This window comes from Scatophagus argus, chromosome 7 (assembly GCF_020382885.2).
Source record: "Scatophagus argus isolate fScaArg1 chromosome 7, fScaArg1.pri, whole genome shotgun sequence".
NCBI classification, from domain to species: domain Eukaryota; kingdom Metazoa; phylum Chordata; class Actinopteri; family Scatophagidae; genus Scatophagus; species Scatophagus argus.
In genome coordinates, this window is record NC_058499.1 from 7,179,127 (window position 1) to 7,201,497 (window position 22,371).

A 22,371-nucleotide genomic window follows, 5' to 3' on the forward strand; every position below is an offset into this window, starting at 1 on the left:
CATCATTGGTTCACTGAACTTCCTGTTGGCGTTTGGTTATGAGATGATTCATCCGAGCGACAACATAGGAGACATATTATCTCACGAAAATACTTCTCTGTCTCCCACTCCACAGATTGAAAAATACATTTTCACTCACTCTCTGATTCACTGCTGTTTCACCGCGTTCGGTTTTACGATTGCAGCAGTTACAAAAGCTCTCATAAACAGGGTTGTTGGTTTTGTGTTCGCGTGTCCCGCGTGAGCTTCGGTTCCGCGTTATCTCATGTGGAAAATGTACTGTAATCACACTTCGACACCCCTACCCCTCTAGCTCGTTATTCACTTAGTGCACATTAACATGCTTCATCTCCTTTTTATCGCCCGTCTGCTTTCTGTAAGGTGTTATTCTCCTCCATTAAAAAGTTTGGTGTGTGCGTGCAGGGAGTGATGCAGGATGTGGAGATCCTGGTGATGCCACAGGGTTACATCTCACAGTGTCCAGATCTGAACAGAAGTGAGTGCCATCTCTTTCTTAACACACTAAAGAAGCGTTTTATTGAGTGTTTCATTTGTTTTAAATTACCCCTGGTGCTTATTTTGCTAGACACTGAGTTGCCCTGATTTGCTTTTTTTTTTTTTTTTAATTTAAGTTCTTCAAAGGGCTCAGTACTCACTGGAGTAAAACCATTTTAACACATCTTGGCAATTAAGAAAGACTTCTTCCCTCAATAAGTGGTTAATAAAATGTTTTGCAAATAGTCGAGTAATCAGTAGAGGGCTGAATTCCCACGGTATCTCCTGCAGAAGTGTGGAAAATTTAAATTTTAACAGATATAAGAAAATTAATATTAATAAAATAAAATTGCTTTTAGTGTGTGATAATCTGGGAGTCTATTTTTGACTCTATTCAAACAGGGAAGTTTTAGTGCTGTAGTCACCAAAGATTACTTGCTCTTGCAGTGTTAAGCCATTTCTTAGATGTGCTGATCCTACATTTTTGCAGGCAGCATTAGTTTGTTTACCTGTTCTACCATAGTGGCTCTTGGAGCTAATGCTAACTAGCCATTTACTTAGTTTGTTACAGACAAACTGCCTCTGCTAACAGGAATGACACACGAGCAAATCTTGTGTTGGATCTTAAAATCTTGGATTTTATGTCCCTACACATGCCAGAGGGCGCTGCTAAAAAATGAAAAAAAATCTGAAAAAATCAGAATATTCTTCCCGAAATGAAAAGAAAACTTGATATCCCCCTAAACTAAGTTAGTGAGCAAGCAATTTTTTGATTATTTAGTTTATTATTAAATCCTATTTAATAAAAATAGCACAAGTTAGTTTTTAAGTATCAAAAGTTAGTTATATGACAATTTCTTGAAAGAATTCTGTGCATAGCTTGTATCTGTAAATGCTGTCTTAATTTGCAGGTGATTGTATAACGTGTACTAAGTTACAACATTCTGTCTTGTATCTCAGCATGCCCAACCTGCAATGATTTCCATGGACTTGTGCAGAAAATCATGGAGCTGCAGGATATCCTTGCTAAAACATCCAGCAAGGTAATGTGATGTGATGTAATTTGATATTCAGCTCTTGTGATTATTGTTTTAAAGAAACTGGTGTAATTACGAATTGTGCTATTGCATTGAATATCCACGATGTGCTGCTGTCCTTTTCCCTTCCATTGCAACAGGCATTCAGTGACATATTAACTATTAATTGGACGTGTTCTATTGACTGTTGACGTCTTTTCTGTCCTGATGCAGAGACTGTGTGTGTAAATGCTATAAATTGTGTCTAAATGAGTTACTTTTGTGATGCCGCTGGTTTGCTTTTGAAGCGCTGCTTTCTATGTGTGAATATAGACACACAACGAGGCTGACTCTCATTTTCTTTCGTTCTTGCCTTTTGTTTTTTTTGGGGGGGGTGGGGGGTGGTGGCGTGAGCAGCTGTCCAGGGCGGAGGAGAAGATGAATGGGCTGGAAGGCTGCTATTGTGAGAGAACCTGCAGCGTCAAGGGGGTCGTCTACAGGGAGGACGAAGGCTGGACAGATGGCTGCAGGAACTGCACATGCTCGGTGAGGCTACACACGTTAGATGTGTGTGTGGATGTGTGTATATACGCAGGGTACAAGGGTGTGTAAGTTAGAGTAATAAAACACAAGAGAGGGCATTCAATTTTAATTAAGAGTGTGTGTGCATGTGTGAAGATACTGAATCTGGAATTATGTACTTTGTCACATTGTATGTGATTGTGTGGTTTCTTCATGCATGCATACATACATGTTTGCAGCCTTGTGAGTGTGTCATAAAATGCATAGATAAACTGTATTGCATTTGTCTGTGTGTTCGGGCAAATTTGAGTGCGTAAGTGTGTGTGTACTGAATGTGTTTTTGTTAGAGGGAGGCATTTTCTTCATTGTCTACATTTACACATTCATGGTTCCCATTGTAGGTCTTGGCTTTTGTTTTTCTCCCCTTTTCATCAAATGTGTCGAAGTGTGTGTGTGTGTGTGTGCTTTTGGGTGGAGGTGTGGGGACCCCATTGTTGACAGTTTGTTCTCTCATTATTTCTCATGTAGAGGAGGGCTGCCCCAGTTACTGGAGAAAAGATAGTGTAATAAAAACCTCCACAGTGCTCAGGATTAGACACGTCGACAGCAGTGCTTAGTAATGCTCAATTCTCTCAAGGGTCTACTTTGTGCTGCATAAAGTGTGAATAATTGCCAAAAAGAGAATTAGGAATGATTGGAGATGTGGGGCTTGTACCACATCAGCAAACAGATTTCACCCCCTGTCAATCTACTCAGCTTTGGAACATGAAACTCATTCACTGCTACTGAAGCCCTCCAACCAGCCAATGGGGTGCCTTTGCGCACCATAACCCAACATGCAAAAAAATAGGAAATCGCATATCTCTCAGTACACCGCACCTAATTGCTCTTGACAGATGATAATTATCATCAGGGATTTGTTCTGCCCACTCATCCAATGAAATCGCTTCATTCGCCGGTAACGGTGCGTTGCCATTCACTGCAATTAAGGAATTAGATGGGATATGTTCCTTACCTTATGTGTGGCAATTATCTGTGACCTTTAAAATGCAAAGGTCATGCATTAAGATGTTATCAATTATGCGGATCAGGTTCTGAGATGTTGTTGTCACAGAGCTTTCATCTGTGGAAGCAGTGTTAATTACAGGCACAGGCTAAAGCCAGAGAAAAGAAGATAACATTTAAATATATTAGATTTATAGGTTACTGTGGAAATCTGGGGTAGATTATGAGTAGGAGTAAGCATATCCCTCGACTTCTGCCACACTCCTGTCGTCTAGCATATTTAGAAAATGCAACAGATAGGTAAGAGGCCCTGTCATAGCGGTATTATAACTGTGAAATTCAAATGCTCAAGAAAGAAAATCAGTTCATTGTTAGCACAGTTCAATATTCTTGAACCCAGACATGCAAGTGGGCACCATTGATGATTTCAGATGATCTTAACAGTGCTGACGTTTGAAGGGAGAAAATCAAATGAATTACGTTGCAAGTTTTATTTAGGCTCAGTATGCGAGAGCATAACCTGCTGCTGATTAGTGGTCAGCTGTGAGACAGGAGTCAATGGTACGAATATACACCATATAGACAAAAGTATCCAGACAAAACTCTTTGTGGGGCTTTTTTCAGGAGTTGGGCTCGACCCCTCACCTCCAGTTAAGGCAAATCTTAATGCTTCAGCATACCAAGACATTTTGGACAATGCTATGCTTCCAACAGTTTGTTGAAGTTTTCTATTTCAGCATGGCTGTGCCCCAGTGCACAAAGCAAAGCTCCATAAAGACATGGCTGGATGAGTTTGGTGTGGAAGAGCTGGACTGGCCCACACAGAGCCCTGACCTTAACCCCATCCAACACCTTTAGGATGAACTGGAACAGAGATTGCAAGCTAGGCCTTTTGGTTCAGCATCACAAATGCTCTGCTGCCTGAATGTGCAAAAATTCCCACAGAAATGCTCCAAAATCTTGTGGAAATTCTTCCCAGGAGAGGAAGCTGTTATAGCTGCAAAGCTGCCTGTGTATTTAGAATGTGTCCCTGTTGGTGTAATGCTCAGGTGTTCCAATACTTTTGTCTATTTAGTGTATTTTTTGAATAATTGTGATTTTTTTAAAAAAAAAAAGTTTTTTGTTTTTTGTTTTTTTAGTTAGTGAGGTGATTGGCAGCTACATGATGTCACGAGTTTCGGTTCAATCACACTTTTTACAAAGACTTGATGAACCTTCCGCACTCAGAGTGGCCTTGTTGCTTTGTAGTGTGCACAACAGCATACATACGATTATCCACCTTAAGAAACTGTGACAGACTATAAGCAACATGCATGTTGTTAGAGGCCAACCAGCAGCCACTGATGGATTCTCTCTTGCGCTGTCGCTTACTGATTTATATTCCTGCTCAAAATCTGATCTCAGGGTGAAATTTACTAATGAGAGCAAAATCAAGATCTTGCACAGCTGTTGGTCACACCTTCATCCATGTCCTTTCATACTGAGCGTATAACACTTACCTGCGAAAATGAACACCTTCTGCTCATTTCATTTATTGGGTGAACGTTTGAGCCTTGTCAGTTTCGAGGGGAATACTTCCACAGCCACTTATTCGTTTCCTAAACTAATGACATTTTTGTTTCTAACTCAGTCTGTTCTTACTGGCTTTCCACCACATCTAATGATCTTCCTTGGTAGATGAAGTTTTGATTTGTTTAAATTTAGATTTTTGACAAAATGTTTTTTAAAAAATGCTGAAACAGTGTCACTTTTACATTGTGTGTCTACGAAGGAGTACAAATACAGGGTTTATTATGTCTCTGTCGGCAAAAAACATGGTCCCAATTCTGTCATTACCAATATTTTAATAGATCTTTATCATAAACAATGGTTCATGTGGGTGAAAATCTGAGATTTTTAAATGATTTCATTCTTGACATTGATATGATATCCATCAGTATCAGTACAGTACAGTATTAGCTGGCCTGTACCAGTCACTCTTTAAACAATGTGTTGTCTCTCTCTTCACCAGAATGGCACAGTACAATGTGAGGCCATCTCCTGCCCTCCCCCTCAGTGCCCGGCGGGCACAGCGCCTGCCTACATAAAGGGTGCTTGCTGCAAGGAGTGCCAGCGTGAGTGGAGTACCCTTAACCTTGTCACCCTCCTACACTCATACAATCATGGACACAATTGCACATGGACACACAACAGCAAAACAGCCTTCGCCACCACCAGATTCAGAGCGCACATCACGCCTCCACGAGGGATGCCTGACAATTGACCAGGGTTCTGCCGTGTTGCTAAGCTACCTCCTAACATGCCTCTTGAGATGGGTCCAACCTTTTGCATATACATGGACCAATCAATTATTCACTAGCTGGCTTGAAAACGCAGATGGCCACCAGTCACACAGACACGAGCCAGTAAATCTGGGATAGCTGCGTGTGATGTAAAGTGGTTCCTATTTATGGCAGACATGAAGGGGCTGTGAGAAAAGTGAGGAAGAAAGAAATGTTAAACGTCTGACGTTACGCGCACTCTCGCTGGCGATAGCGTCTTCTTAAATGTCCATTTTTTTTAAAACCTTTGAGCGCTGATATGGTCTTGCTGGATAAATAATTCTGTTTCATCACACATCCACAGAGAGGGTCTGTTTTTTTTTTCCCACAACACTCCGAGTTCAACGATGAACTCTTATTAGCCCCCTCACCGCAGCACTCTGCATCTCATATTCTCTCAATTCCCCTCTCAATAAAAATGGATTTCAAAGAATATTAGCTTTTCTCACCCAAGCATTCTTCTCATATTAACCCAAATGAAACTTAAAGAGATGTATTTGCTTTTAAAAAGCAGACGCAGGTGCCTGCTGTATAGGGCAAAATCTCACAGGTGCATTACGCATCACCTGTGACCTCCAGAAGGTCACACACTGTATGAATAACAGAAGAACACAGCAGATTTCATGTACGTATAGTATTCCTTAGTAGATTTCACTCCACATCTTGTGAAAGCTGACTTCACTTGAGAACTTTCTCACCACACACTCCCACACACTGCTGCCGCTGCTGCCGATTTAACTCTTTATCGGCAGGATACCATTAGCCTTGCATTCTAATCAGCTCGCATTGGCATCGTTTCCACTGAACCAGGGGTCAGGGCTGCAACACGGGGGTTTAAAGCATGACTCAGAGTCTGCTGCCGCGTTACTCAAATATAAACACGTAGCAGGTAATCCCCTTAAACTCAGCACCCCTGTGCTCACTTATCTCGACGAGGTAGACAAACACGCAGCTAATTACGCATGCTCCGGCTTTGGAGAGAAGAGTGCCACAAGTTTCTCCACTACAGAGACACGATTCGCTCTCCAAATTAAAGCCTTATCTGGCAGAACAAGGCCTTGCGGGGAGCAGTTCTGAGTGTTTGTGTGTGTGTGTGTGTATTTTATTTTTTTTTTTTTTGATGATCTGTCAAGTAGAACGTCAGATGGCTGTTTTAGAAGTGCACCGCTTTCATAATACGCTGCTTTGTGATAAGGCCTGACCTGTGGTGTCAATCATTTCTCCTCCCTCGTATCAGTCTGAATCTGTCTGACCCCAGACACTCAAGAAAAGCACACTTTATGCCCATGGGATTATTTTTGCACCCCTCTCGCCCTGTAATTATATAAAATCGGTTTCTCCTCAGTGCTACAGTGAGGAGAAACCTCTGCATGTTAATTGTTTCATCGTTTCCTTAGTGGCGTTTCTTAATTGGGTTTGATATGCCTGATTTGGCTTGACTCAATTTACCTGAAGACTAAATACCAAGGAGATTGAATCATACATGTAAAACAGCATTGTTAAATAAAACCCCAAGTGTTTCCCTCAGCGTTTATGTCCACATAAAGCAAATATGAATGCATCCGAGTATGAATAGATTAAAGAGGTTACAAATAAAGAAATCTTCTGGCTTCTTTTGTTTATGATTGTTTTGTAATTGAGTACATTAGACTGTTAGTCGGATTTATATAAAAAAAAGTTTTTATACATTAAAAAAGTAGAATATGAATGTGAATTTTCTTTTCTAACCGCTCAAATTGAAATTCTCAAACAATCTGTAATTGTGTGAATGAGAGGTAAGGAATCAGTAAACTGAGGAGCTTGACCTCACCTCACATCAATATGCATTTTTAACATTTTTGGAGGGTTTGATTGTCGATAATTTGATGTTTTTCGATGATACAGGTTATTGTGTTGAATATGATATTGACTAAATGTGTTTTCAAAGCAGTGCTGCTGTGTGTATGTTTATTGCTGATCTGTTTGTGTGTTTATCTGTGTGTATGCTGATGACGTTTCTGTGTCTGCTAACAGCTGTCTGCCTGTTTGGTGGGAGAGAGCTGGTGGAGGGGGATCAGAAGGCTGTGCGCGACTCCTCCGGCAGGTGTCTGCTGTTTGAATGCAGGGTGAGTCATGTCAACACACACACACATACACACACGCATGCACACTTAGAGAGAGAAATAGCACATTTGCACATACTTATTCAAAATGATTTTATCAATGCCGTGCAGGAAGAGGCACCACAATAACTCATGTAACCAAGCACTTCAACTCTATTACTTTCCATGTAGCTGTGCATGACAGCGCACTAAATACTCATCCCACTGCTATCTTGGCGCGACCTGAGAGGATAAATCAAGCATGAATGAGCCTCCGTGCAAGACTGTCCACTTCAGCCGAATTTCACTGATCTGGCTTGTCATCATTTTCTTTGTGATTGAAAGAAATTGGCCAAATCCATCTAATTAAGTTTAGATTCAGAGGCCAGAGCAGTGCACCTGTCAGTCATTGGATGAGACAGCCAGTGTTCAGTACAAATCATCAGATACCACAGTGGTCCCAAATCATATTAATTTCCCAGTTATTCAAAGGAGTTGCTTTTGTCTGCCCGGCGCACCAGACGGGTGGGACGTTCACTTTTGGGAGTAATTCGCTTGATGACATTATGCCAGGCAGGCCCAATCAATCACGGAAAAGTGACTTGAAGTTTTTAATCACCCAGCTCCATCCTATCAACCAGCTCCTCCATGAATTCTGCAAAGCCCCATTAGAATCTGCGGGTTCAGACAGCTGTCTGGCTTGCTTGGCCACACCTGGCCCATCTGTAGTCCCCGTTAACTGACTGGCATGTCCCAGGCAGATCAAAGAAATGGGGACGGGGAGTGCTGTCAGTCAGCCCACTGCTGCAGACTCCTGCAGGCTTCCCCTGACAGCTGCTTGTCATGCCTCTGATCTTGTGTCTGCCTGCTGGCTGCAGGAGGGTTACAAGTTTTGGGCAGTGGGTGGCAAGAGAGTATGGCTTGTTTGGAAAGTTCTTTGGAGGCTTGTAGGGGAAGTTTTTCCACAATTCCACACATCATCGTAACGAGCCGATGTACCATTAGAAGTGACACCTCATGGATACGTCCTGTGGATTATCCTTAAGTGAAACATGTGCACTACAAATAGATAGCGAAAGTCTGTGGTCTTTGTCCAACTGTGTCTAGTGTTAATGACTCTAAATTAGCATCAGTCACAGGGACACGGATGAGATCATTAGAGAGACCTGCCAAAGGCATGCTGGGAAAAGGAACCCCCTAATCAGGTTTTACACTCTGACTAAACACACATGCAGGGATAATCCAGAAGATTGATTCACTGTTTGTATAATAGAGATGCATGATGAATCATGATGTAAATCACCAAGGATAACAGGAGGAGAGAAAAGCTTTTTTCCCTTCCAGAAGTAGTTGGAGAAAAAAAAACTGCTATTGACCAGTGAGTAATTGGTTTGTAATGAACACACAGGGAGGAGGGAGAGTCAGGAGAGGAAACGCAATAGATGAATAATTACCTTCATAATTACATCCAGGCCCTTAGCAAATGAAGGGGAGCAGAGTGGACGTAAGAGGTAGCTCATGAGGATTTGTGTCTCTGTCCATCACAGGACAGGACCATGCATCGGGTGGTCCCCAGTGAGCCTTGTCCCGAGCTCAACTGTGCAGAGTCAGAGCAGATCGCCCTGAGTGACAGATGCTGCAAAGTCTGCAGAGGTACGGAGGATTCGTCGTCCTGCTCTACATTCCTGCTGTGTCACTAAACACTTCTTTTTAGGCTGTGATCATTTTGAAGTTGTTATTTTCCCATTTTGCAGGTTTTTCTAACTAGCTGACAAAAACTGAAATCAATGGCAGCCTGCAAAGTAGCAAATCAGTCTAAAGAGCAATAATACAAAGTACCTGTGCTTTTTAGAAAATGGGCCAAAACTTTATTTTTATTTATTGATGGTCAGAGAAAAGGTTGTTCATCACTCCTCTCCTCTCCGCCCCCCCCTCCTTCTCCCCTCCTCCCCTCTCCCCTCTCCCCTCCATTCACCTCCCTCTCCTCCTCTCCTCTCCTCTCCTCACCTCTCCTCTCCTCACCTCTCCCCTCCTTCCCCCTCCTCTCCTCTCCTCTCCCCTCCTTTCACCTCCTCTCCTCTCCTCTCCTCTCCCCTCCCCTCCTTTCGCCTCCCCTCCTCTGCTCTCCTCTCCTCTCCCCTCCTTTCGCCTCCTCTCCTCTCCCCTCCCTTCCCCTCCTCTCCCCTCCCCTCCCTTCGCCTCCTTTCGCCTCCCCTCCTCTGCCCTCCTCTCCTTTCCCCTCCTTTCGCCTCCTCTCGCCTCCTCTCCCCTCCTCTCCTCTCCCCTCCCCTCCTCTGCCCTCCTCTCCTCTCCTCTCCCCTCCCCTCCCTTCGCCTCCTTTCGCCTCCCCTCCTCTGTCCTCCCCTCTCCTCTCCTCTCCCCTCCCCTCCTCTGCCCTCCTCTCCTCTCCTCTCCCCTCCTTTCGCCTCCCCTCCTCTGTCCTCCTCTCCTTTCCCCTCCTTTCCCCTCCTCTCCTCTCCTCTCCCCTCCCCTCCTTTCGCCTCCTCTCCCCTCCTCTCCCCTCCTTTCGCCTCCTCTCCCCGCCCCTCCCTTCCCCTCCTCTCCTCTCCCCTCCCCTCCTTTCGCCTCCTCTCCCCTCCCCTCCCTTCGCCTCCTCTCCCCTCCCCTCCCTTCCCCTCCTCTCCCCTCCCCTCCCTTCGCCTCCTTTCGCCTCCCCTCCTCTGCCCTCCTCTCCTTTCCCCTCCTTTCGCCTCCTCTCGCCTCCTCTCCCCTCCTCTCCTCTCCCCTCCCCTCCTCTGCCCTCCTCTCCTCTCCTCTCCCCTCCCCTCCCTTCGCCTCCTTTCGCCTCCCCTCCTCTGTCCTCCCCTCTCCTCTCCTCTCCCCTCCCCTCCTCTGCCCTCCTCTCCTCTCCTCTCCCCTCCTTTCGCCTCCCCTCCTCTGTCCTCCTCTCCTTTCCCCTCCTTTCCCCTCCTCTCCTCTCCTCTCCCCTCCCCTCCTTTCGCCTCCTCTCCCCTCCTCTCCCCTCCTTTCGCCTCCTCTCCCCGCCCCTCCCTTCCCCTCCTCTCCTCTCCCCTCCCCTCCTTTCGCCTCCTCTCCCCTCCCCTCCCTTCGCCTCCTCTCCCCTCCCCTCCCTTCGCCTCCTCTCCCCTCCCCTCCCCTCTCTTCTCCTCTCCTCTCATCTCCTCTCCCCTCCCCTCCTCTCCCCTCCCCTACCTTCCCCTCCTCTCCTCTCCTCTCCCCTCCCCTCCTTTCACCTCCTCTCCTCTCCCCTCCCTTCCCCTCCTCTCCTCTCCTCTCCCCTCCTCTCCTCTCCTCTCCCCTCCTTTCGCCTCCTTTCGCCTCCCCTCCTCTGTCCTCCCCTCTCCTCTCCTCTCCCCTCCTCTCCCCTCCCTTCCCCTCCTCTCCTCTCCCCTCCCCTCCCCTCCTTTCGCCTCCTCTCCCCTCCCCTCCTCTCCCCTCCCTTTCACCTCCTCTCCTCTCCCCTCCCCTCTCCTCTCCTCTCCCCTCCCTTCGCCTCCTCTCCCCTCCCCTCCCCTCTCTTCTCCTCTCCTCTCCTCTCCTCTCCCCTCCTCTCCCCTCCCCTCCCCTCCTTTCGCCTCCTCTCCCCTCCCCTCCTCTCCCCTCCCTTTCACCTCCTCTCCTCTCCCCTCCCCTCTCCTCTCCTCTCCCCTCCCTTCCCCTCCTCTCCCCTCCTCTGCCCTCCTCTCCTTTCCCCTCCTCTCCTCTCCCCTCCTCTCCCCTCCCCTGGGCCTCGACCTTTGCGTCTCTGTGCCTCCTGCAGGTCATGACTTCTGCTCGGAGGGCCACGGCTGCGTGGAGCACTCCGACTGTGTGAACCTTGAAGCAGGAGACTGCTGTGTTTGTAAGGACGGCTTCCGCCCACTGCGAGATGACAACGCCTACTGTGAAGGTACAGCGTGGCTCAGAATAACAAACCCTGACCTCCAAGATTGGATGTATGTGTGGTTGTTTTTGTAAATGCGCCCGGGTTGCATCAAAGTGGTCCTAAGGGGAACCTGTGCTTTGCTTTGGGTATTTTTACACTGACGAATATGCAGTTGTCATGGCACTCTCACTGCTTGTTCTCAGCTTGGTCTGATTCGGTTTTGTGACATGACCTCAAAGATGATGCACTCACATATTCTGTAGACACACATGTCTTCAGCACGAAAGGATTATAGACACACAGAAAAACATGCCTGGCATTAAAATGGAAAGCCAGTGAATATGTCGACCTTGGACTTATGTGTTGATTCACTCTGCCTCACATAAGTATTGTAAGTGATTTATTTATACATTTTCATATTTATGATATATACTTTTTTTTTCTTTTAGTCATGCCCATATAACCCTGAAAAACACATTTCTATAAAGGACACAATGCAAGTGTTATTTTTCATTTATGCCAGTTGTTCTTTTATTCTCGCCGGGGTCATCTCACAGCCAGCTTGGTAGGAGATGTCACGGCTTGTTTTCCACCCTTCAGAACAAACTGTTTCCTGCTATTTTTCTTGGTACAATATAAAAGCTATTTCCACAGACTTGCCTCCGGCCTGAGGTAGATAATCCGGCGCAATAAATACGTGACGTCAGATCAGTGTCTCAGAGTTGTAGTTATATTTCTTTGTCCCTGCGTTTTTATTTCAACAATCGTGCCACATTATCACGTCTGCCGACGTGACACTTGGAAGAATTCCCTCATAGCTGTCTGTGTACGAGCTTTATTGTCACCCCAGTGCTGTGTTTTTGTATTTAAGGCTTCTTTTTTTTTTGCTGGTTTGATTGAATTTTGAAACAAAACATTATATGTTTAAAAATGTAAATACAAACGCCTTTGATTGCAAAGCAGTGTAGACATTTTCTGAATACCCACGAAAACTGTTTGTTTCATGCTTTTATCGCATAATCCTTTTGTACTGGGTAATCCCCTCATTATTTATGTCCACAGCACACAATAACTGCTTCTCAGAATGCATTCTCGCAGTCTAACGTACGTCCTCTAAGTCGGTCGATTAATTTGTGATATAAAAACATGCTGAAAGCCTTTATGTTTGCATGTATTTAGTGTCACTCCGCTGGGGGAGCAATTAAAGTGGTGGCGTTTATGATCAGTGAGGTCATTCATTACTGATTACGCACTGAGGCTCAGATGGCTCAGAAGTAAATCGCAGTGCGATTGATGATATGTCAGCATTGCTCTCTTTTAAAAACACACCATTTTACTTGATTGCCTTTTGAATGCCCCACATTACGTGATTGAAAAATATGCTCTATACATCACTGATCAGGTCATTTCATGTTGATGGTGAAGCTATGAACAACCTCAGGAGGTCAAACGTTCACACGGCAAACCGACGGCGCTTCCGCTGAATTCCTTATCTCACATCTTGACCGAATTTCAACAGACGCGTCGTTAAAAAATGATGACTTTATCATCACCAATGCTGCCCTGCCGTGAAATGCGTAGTAAACGTCATGTCATAGCTGCTACCCCCGTGCATCTCTGGTATTAATGAGCAAACATGGCATCAAAGACTTTCAGATTCTTCTGCGTGTGATCTCGACAGCTGCCGTGTCAATATACCGTCCTCTTGATCTTCCTTCTTTATTGTGTGTGTGCCGTTTTAGAGCATCTGTTTATGTGCACATGCCTTGGCCTGTTTGTTTGTTTTTTTTGTAATCTACAGTCTACACACACACCCAGTAATATATCTCTTGTCACCTTTGTCGAGATGAGGCTAAAGTGTCAACTGGACCACGAAGCTTTTTGTTACTATAACCACGGTGCTAAATGAAAGAGTGGCATTTCACAGCTTCTGCAGATCTCACATTAATTCGCAGGCGTGAGTGGTTGTCCAGGTAATTAAACGGACTAAGGGAATCTGCGTAATTGAAGATACTATCTGACTTAAATTAATGGGAAGCAATGCTGTGTGTTTTTATCAAATGGCCTCGTTTACTTTAACAGTGTTAAATCACAGGCTCTTTGAAAACAGGATTCAGACAGTGGGGGGAAGTAATTATCGTTTATTTGAGCACTGTGCTCAAATCTGAGTCACTTGTAGTTTTTTTTATGTATTTTTACTTTATGCTACTTTATACTAACTATTTGTTTGGCAGCTGTACTAATTACTTTGAAGATTAAGCTTTTAGAAATGAAAACATCTATTAGAAAATATGATATGAAGTGCTTAAAATTAGTTCCACTTCAACCAACAGCTCGCTTATATTTTAATATGCTGGTAACAATAATATCAATATAAGAATATATCAGGGATCACTATTACCTCTATTACCATTAAGTACATTTTGCTTGAGTTATTCTTCACTTGTACTAGTAGTATTGGTATGATGTGTATGATATGTTGGGTGAGTTACTTTCTAAATGTATTATATTACACATTACTAGTTACTTTCATTTAATTTGATTATTTACTACTTTTTTGCATTCACAAAAAAAAAAATGTACGACTCCCTTGTCCTAACTCACACCAAAACACAGTGTAGATGGATAATAATAATAATAATTTATTACTGCAGTCATGGGTGCCTAGTTACCGTTAAAATTATGGGCACAAGATTAATGACAGACAAGGAAAGGCATGGCAGGAAAATTGTCATTTAATGAACACCTGAAGGTGTGATTTCCTGCAACGCAGAGCCTTCAGTCTTGATACTTAAAGCTGCTCGTTCTCTTCAAGGCTTTCACTGTACATCAAAATATTAGTTTTTCATTGTGTTCTGTACTTTCAGCAGTGAGTGACAGATAAAATTTTGTCTCAGAATGTACATATTTCATCTTTTCTCAAGTTTGAATTGTGAAGCTGCGTGAGTCATCTGTTTGCTAAAATAACCATTAGAGCTTCATAAAGTAGCAATATGGCCGTCCCGTGTATACATCTTATTGTACTGCCCACAAATAATCACTTTGCTACACAGTAAATGACGCTGAACATCCATTTAATTCAAGTATCAAAGAGGAAGGTGCAACCTGTTTAGAAATGTTTGACTCTTCACTGGTCACAGTGGAAGTTATTCCTGTTTGACTCACACACCCGCACATGGGTCTGACAAATGGAGCGGAAAACCACCAGAAAATGCTCACATCTTTCTTACAGCCTGGTCGCTGTTTGTTTTATCATTATCACGCATGTAATATCAGTTCAATGATGTGGAAATAAGGATGGAGCAACTATGACTGTCACCAGTGTGAAATTAAGTACAAACAGACAGACTTGTGCCTCCAACATAAACACTTCAGACCCGAATTATTCATCTCAAAAGCAGCCGGACTCTCTCGCTATGAAATTGGATGGCGGCGTTTGTGGTGTGTGTTTGCATCCGAGACTGAAAAGAGAAAACTGAAATTGACTCAATTTTGCTGATGGAGTTCCCTCAGATGCAATTGATTTTGTGTGTGTGTTCGTAACTCACTTACTGTATGATTTTTTTTGTGCGTGTGTGTGTCCAGTGTGGAAAATAAACGTCTTGCCAGAACATTGAGAATAGATGAGCAAATGTTTGCCTTCATGTAATAGAAGAATACAATTTGTAGCTGCAAGGAGATGCGCAGATACAATACGACAATACGGTCGACCCCACGAGATGAGATGGGAAGTGCGACTTGGAGGCAGTTTTGTGTACTGAACACAGCAGGTAGGATCATAAAACAGAAAGATGTAGGGGCCCACACAGAGTTTTTATGTACACGCTCCCACACAAAATAGCTATCTTGTCAAATGTAAAGACAAGCATCACAAAAAATCGGAGACAGATGCTTGCTCTTTAAAACATTCCTAGGTCAGAGATGGGCTCAAAATAGCCGATGAGATCACTTCTGTGTAAATTTTTCATAGGAGCAGCAGTAGGGAAAACTCGGGGGAATACTAGCTCTGCCTTTGTGTTCGTGTGTGTGTGTGTGTGTGTGTGTGTGCAGGTGCAAGTCTGTGTATGTGTGTGTGTTTGAGCGCTGAGTTCTCCAACAGAAAAAGACCCTCCATCCTCCATCTTCACTGCACAGTCAGGCTGAAGGCCTTTTTTTTGCTACATGCATGCATGTGTTTAGGACAGAATCAGACAGAGGGGGCAACCAGTGGAGAAGTGACAGACTGTGTGATTGTCTTTAAATTGAACAATCAGTATATTTCAATGTGTTGAGATAATACCATTATTCATCTTAGCGTTGTAGAGGACTGCAGGCAGAGAGAGACATCTCCCATTGTTGTCTGGTGTTGAAATGCCCTACTTTGGAAATTCTCTGTAAAAAAAAAAAGAAAGAAAGGTTGCTTCTGTGTTTTATTTTGTGGAATCCATGTGGGACTTGTAAAATACAAAATGATATCTGTAAAATGGAGGAAATAGAGAGAGACAAAGTATGCAACAGGATTTTACTTTGATAAGCGTATCCGAGAAAGTGTTATTGTCCCGACTTTACTTACTTAATTTTTCAGGGACATTGCAGATCACTTGGATTATGATTTATATGTGCCAAATTTAAACAAATATATAGACAGAGAAAGGTTAGTTTTTGCTTTGATTTGTTCAGGTTTTGAGATGTCTGTGTCTGAGATTTCTGCCTCTACAATAACACAATGCAGCTGAAAGAATTTCTGTCTGTGCTGCTCATGGCATTGAGAACGTCCATGCACAGACTGGTGATATTTTACATTTTTATCTTTCCAACGAATCCTGTGAAAAGACCAAAACATACAGAGCTTTGGTCCATCTCTCAATACCATCTGATTTCATCGCCTGTCTGTCACATTCATCCTCAAGTCCATTAGTTCTTACTGAGAAGGATGCATGGTTAGAGGAAGTTTTAAGAAGGTTTTCAGACAATAATGGAGCTTTATGACACACAAATATATGATCTTCAGAGGTAATACTTGTTTATGGGATCAATTCATTGTTGGTTTTGTATGAGATTAGTTAGTCAAATTAAAACAAAATATAGCTTTACAAGAAGATACCAGCAAACACGTACATGAAACTGTAAAACAGCCTAATAAAAAGCAAAAATCAACAAAAGGAAGACCAAAAATTAGACCAGCAATAACAAGACTTGCCAGATGTTATTTGGTTATTATGATGATGTGCTGTACAATAACCAAATACTGTTGATAATATATATAATTTACAAATGTGCTGTCTGCACTTGAGCTGACAGAGTCATGTTTTTGTTGCTTATAAGCCATGGTTGGTGTGTGTGTGTGTGTGTGCGTACGCATGTGTAAGCATATCGTATGTGAACACAGACCCATCAGATTGCCACAGCTGTCTTTTGAATGTCACAAGGTGGCAGCAGGCTAATTGGCACTGACTGAAGAGCACGGCCCACTCCAAAACCCAATCATTGCTGGGATGAGCCTCAAGCCCCTGGGCTTCCCACCTGTTAAGGCCCTGAACACCACCACCACCACCCCCTCCTACACACACACACACACACACACAGGAAAACAACTACACGTTCTGACTGGCTGTGTGTGTTTATACACACCTTACCTCTGTGACCCAGTTGAAATGTCACCATCATCATCCCGACAGTCCCTTCCAGTGTAAACAGGAGTATCTGAGCACTGCTCAACCAATATCTTTCAAATGCCACATGGGAAAAATCTCCTCATCCTTTTCCAGATGGGATCTCACTTAATTCACTGACTGCTTTATGTTCAGGTGCAGGATTGATTTAAGAGTTAGACATCCATGTGAGGCTGCTTTATGCCAATGAGTTTTGCGAAGTAAAAACAAAAAACAAAAGTATTACTCAAAAGTACATTTAAATATGCATGAATATGTACACTGGAGAAGCGGCTTGTGATCGGAAGGTCGCTGGTTTGATTCCCCCACCGGACGGGCAGGAAGAATTTGAGTGTGGTGGAGTGATAATGTCCCCACACCCCATTAGCCGACTGATGTGCCCTTGAGCAAGGCACTTAACCCCCAATACATGCTCCCCGGGCGCTTGGTGCAGCCCACTGCTCCTGTGTGTTTCACTGCATGTTGCATGTGTGTGTGTTTCAATCAGTGATGGGTTAAATGCAGAGAAGTAATTTCCCAGCTTGGGATTAATGAAGTAAATTAAAATAAAAGAAAAAATTACTTCTTAACTAACTGATTTTTTTTTATTAGCCACTTGGAGGCTGCTGGAACAACATTGATGTCATCTGTTTTGGTCTTTGCCAACTCCTAAGTAAAATATCTTGCTCTTTAGCTGCTAAAGCCTCTATTAGTTCACCATTTAGTTGCTAACTCTGTTTCTGTCTGTCTGTTTCACTGAGCAGGTAGTGTATTGTGATATTTTTTTGCTGAGATTTTTGCTGAAAAAGCTGCCTGCTGCAGCCAAGAACAACAGCTGATAGTGAAAGAAAACAGCAAAGTTGCAGCCAAACAGTTTGCTTAACATTGTGCTGAAACTTGCTGAAAAGTTGAGGGGAGCTCCTTTAAGTTATTTCCATTTTATGGTTCTTATGAGACTTCTTTACTTCACTCAACCTCATTGAAAAATAATGTGCATTCTGCTAAATTACATTGCATTTTTAATGAAGATTAAAATATCCAACAGTGTATAAAGTAGTTAAAATTAGCTCCACTTTGACCAACCACAACAATAAAATGCAGGTCAGTACATCACTAGAAATAATCCAACAGAGTGATATGCTGCTGTATATTACCCCAAAAGAGGTCATTCATGAGAACTGTGATAATATTCATGCATATTTAATTGAATGAGAGACTTTTACTTGCAGTGTTTTCCTCTTATGTTATTTTCACTTTTGCTTCATTGAAGTTGCCAAATTTTCTCCACGACTGAGCAAAGCTGTTTATTCCTTGGTTACTGTGAATCTTTCATTATTACAACATCACCTAAATTAATTAAGAATTTTACAATGCAGTCCAGTTAAACTTCATGATGTAAAACTCAAACTCTTTTGAGTGTTACTAGTAATAATCACTCAAAGAAAGTGAGTGAATACATGCCTCAGTATATAATCACACAGACCTCTGAGTATTTCAGTGAAATCTCTGTTCAGTGTAATGAAAAGATTCATATGTCAATCTTTACAAACAGAAGGCAAAGCCATTTTATTCATTGAAAAAAAGCACACGTTTTTTTTCTTACAGGTAAACCCAGTGAACTTGACATTAAATACAGCAACAAGTAACATAAACAGGAGCATAAATGTTTATTTCATTTATTCTTAATGAAATACAAGAAAATGCAGCAATAGCAAAGTAGGAGAAAGAAACACTTGAATAATACATTCATGATTTGACTAAATGTGATATTGCTATCAAGGCAAGTTGCACCTGTCAACTGCAAGGCAATTCAGTGTGCTTCAAATAGGACATAAAGACATTAAGAAAAGATGTAAAAGAAACACAAGTCAATTCCAAAAGGTACGTAATGGGATTTTAAAAAGGGAAGCTAAATAGCTTTAAGTAAACAAGGCTAAAACAGAATACAACAGATTAAAGAATATATTAGATTGTGTATAAATACTACACAGTTTAACTTAATAAAATGTTGTGGCAAACAAGATTGTTTCGACCTCTGATTAATCGAGCTGGGAGATGATCCCGTCGTAGAGCTCTGATGACTGTTTCTGCTCCACGTCGCTCAGTATTTAGACCTCTGGCCTGTGGGCTACATTTGGTCACAGACTGATGAGTGATGGATGATGATTCTCCATCGATTTAGCCGCGGTGGAAAATCTTTCCCAGATTAATGAGAGCCGTGATGGAGAGCAAAACCCCATTTACGCTGCAACGCCTAAACAAGGCAGTGGATGCACCAGGCTCCATTTAAGTCATGCCAGATCGAAGTGTGTTAAGTGCGTGTTTAATGTGACATATGGACACACCCACACCCACATACTCTCGAAGCGATCGTAGATGTTTGCGTAGAAGGATCTCTGAGTGTTTTTATTTCTGATGGAACTTTCATGTGGAAATTGTCAGGTTGTCATGTGATGAATATGCAGAGATTGTGTGCAAACATTAACAGGAAAAACAAACAATAACATGCATTCACACACCAACTCATCAATTTCCCTGGCACGCACACACACACACACTCCCACACACACTTCTCTTCCACATTTTCTTTATTTGATGTTCATTGTTCTAAGTCAGGTAGCGTGTTTCTGAGTGATTACAGTGATTGATCACAGTGTGAGTGTCTGATATTTAGACAATGATTGCAGACTGTTGTTGCTTTCCAATGGGATTTTTTTCCACTCAGTCACTGGCTCAGTCTAACTGGCTCCTACTCCTGCCCAAATTGGCAGTGACATCTTGCATATTTGTTTTGGTTATTTTCGAGCCTGTATATTTAGTAATGATTGTCCAATTTGGGCCCTTGAAAAGATACCGAGAAGAGTTTTCTCTTACAAAAAAAGTGCATCTGTGTGTATCATGCTTTGGGAATGTCACAGAAAAGAAGCTGTAGGTTGTTACATTTCAATTTGTTTGTCCGGGTTTTTCTCGTTCTGATTTCCATGACTGCAGATATCAAAAATAACAAATGTCCCGAAAGATTTCAACAATAAAGGAGCAAACTAATTAAAAAAAAACACAGTACTTTGTCATTTAGAGCAATTTTCTTCTGAATGAAAGAAAGTGAAGAGGGTTTAGAGTAATTTCTCTTGTTGAGCTGCCTCTTTCAGAAAACATCGTTCAATTTGACTGCATCGTCATTCATCAAGCACAACACGGTGAGCTACAAAGTCCTGAAGATACCATCAGCAACCACTTATATCAGCTTAGCAAAAAGGCTGGAAACAAGGGGATACGGATAACTAAACTGTGTTCGAAAGTAACAAAATCCATGCACATTTAAAGCTCAGTAGTGTGACCTCAATGTGACCCATTCAAGAGGTTACTCCCTTTACTCCCTTTACTCTCTTTCTGCCTGCTGTACGCTAAGCTAACTATCTAATGGCTGTAGCGCCATGTTTACCTCAAACACATTTAACTGTGGACAAGAAAGCTAATCAGTATCTCTAAATATTTGAACCAAAGACTTGATAATCACATATACCAAATATAGTTGCCTTTACATTGGTTGACATTTCTGTGAACCAAAAGCTTTGTTCCACACATCCCATCCATCCGTCCCATAACTCAGTATTTGAATCAGTGACAGTCCCCTAATCCAAAAGAGCCATCCTGTAAAATTCTCTGACACCTACCTCCACCCATGAGGAACCAAGGCCAACAGTGGAGATTATTTGCTGAGTGGGACACCACTGGGCCAGCAGGGACAGCTCTTTGTCTCTGTGCTCTTTCCTCTGACTGTTATAAATCTGGCCATTAGGGAACTGGCTACTGAGCAATATCAGACAATGTTTTGGCAAGCCTTGTCCCTCCACCATGTATTGAAAACCATCTGCTTGAGTAAGTGAGCTGGTTGGGGAAGGGATGGATAGATGATGGAAATACAAAATGAAAGAGTGATGAAGAGAGAGAGAGAGAGAGAGGCTGTTTGTGGAATGGCACAGATTGGGGTGTCTTTGTGGGACATCCAAAGGCAATAGCAGTGTTATCTTCCTACTCCCAGACCTTGGTGTACTGCAGTACAAAACACAGATAGTGAGGAGTTTCTGTTAGAAAGTACATGCCATGCAAGCAGAGAGGGATAAGCCATTATTCCCTATTTACATTGTTGTGGAATGACTTACATGAGCACTAGTAGGAATATTAAAAATGTCAGAGTTATGACCTCCAGCGATATGACAGCATTGGTGATAGCATGTGTAGTATCACTTGGTATTTGAATGCATAGATACATATGTTAAGTATTGTTACACAGTTTGGGTCACATCAGAGTAAGTGGTTGGCTGTAGTTTATAGAGAGCTTTAAACAGAAGACGTGGATAGCAATAAGATGAGAAAGTTGAACCATTTTTAACTCTGGATGCAGCTGTAAAAGCTGTGCATGTCCACAAAAGCCTGTCCTTGTCTCTGATGTCGGATTTCATGCTCCTGGTGTTTACCACCCGTGTTGTTTGTTCAAACAATCATGGTCCCCAGCGGATAAATCCCGCTGACTTTGGTATTTCGTCAAACCTTTCTCTAGCCCCACCTGCAGATGGATATTATTAGTTTGCAGTTAAATATACAACTATTGGATGGATTTCAATAAAATTTGAAACAGATGATTTTGAAGTGACTTTTGTGATTAAAAAGTCAACATTTTTTCATTTGCCCATCATATTCATTGAAGAGTAACTTCACACTATATTTTGGAAGGAGGAAAAGGATTAGTTTTACAGACTTGTCCGGCCAGAAAGGAACCTCTGATGACACCTAATAACTCTGTGATCAGGTGTGGTCTGTTGAGCTTCCACCACCACACCCCGATGTTATTTGGAGTGGTTGTTGGTGTTGGTGGGATGAGGAGAAAGCACCATTGCTAGTGCAAGCAGAATAGTTACAGTTACTGTTTGAAGGTGTCAGAAAATAAAAATATTATGTAAACACCAATACTAAGTCAGTCTTTAAACATTTACAAACCGGTTGTAGATAAACGTAGTGAACTGCACTGGAGACATACAGGTGAGCAATTTCATGTGGTGGTGCTGGATTTTTAGTAATTGGGATTATTAAAATGTGATGAATGAAACTAAAGTTCAGTGTTGAAATTTCTAAATGCTAAAGTAACTGCAGCTCGCTGTACTTTTTGTTTGAGAGCAAATAAATACAAGACCTTCTTTTGTATGCATAGATTTTTTTTGTCCTAATGATGCAAAGTTACCCACCCTCCACGGGTATGACTATGATTGATTCAGTAGTTATGCAGGCATGCACAAAGGTGAAAAAAGAGCCATTTTCTATGCATCCACCGTGGTGTGGAAGAAGATTGACCCCGATCACTCCATTCAGCGATAAAAGCCGCTGCTGACTCTTGGCCAGCGTTTTTTGCTTGGCGCATCACGTGTGTCCATGTGACAGGCCAATCAAGAAAATGGA

At 42.6% G+C, this 22,371-nt stretch overlaps 1 protein-coding gene across 4 annotated transcripts in view; it reads left to right on the forward strand.

The window, feature by feature from the left end:
• The window catches only part of nell2a (neural EGFL like 2a), a 79,575-nt gene that overhangs the window by 15,781 nt on the left and 41,423 nt on the right, over window positions 1-22,371 (forward strand). For all 4 annotated transcript variants that reach the window (XM_046394272.1, XM_046394271.1, XM_046394270.1 and 1 more), the window contains 7 exons: window positions 424-496; window positions 1,456-1,538; window positions 1,929-2,057; window positions 5,050-5,152; window positions 7,373-7,464; window positions 8,988-9,093; window positions 11,183-11,311. In XM_046394272.1, the coding sequence (XP_046250228.1) occupies window positions 424-496; window positions 1,456-1,538; window positions 1,929-2,057; window positions 5,050-5,152; window positions 7,373-7,464; window positions 8,988-9,093; window positions 11,183-11,311 (715 nt within the window). The remainder of the gene's footprint in view (window positions 1-423; window positions 497-1,455; window positions 1,539-1,928; window positions 2,058-5,049; window positions 5,153-7,372; window positions 7,465-8,987; window positions 9,094-11,182; window positions 11,312-22,371) is intronic.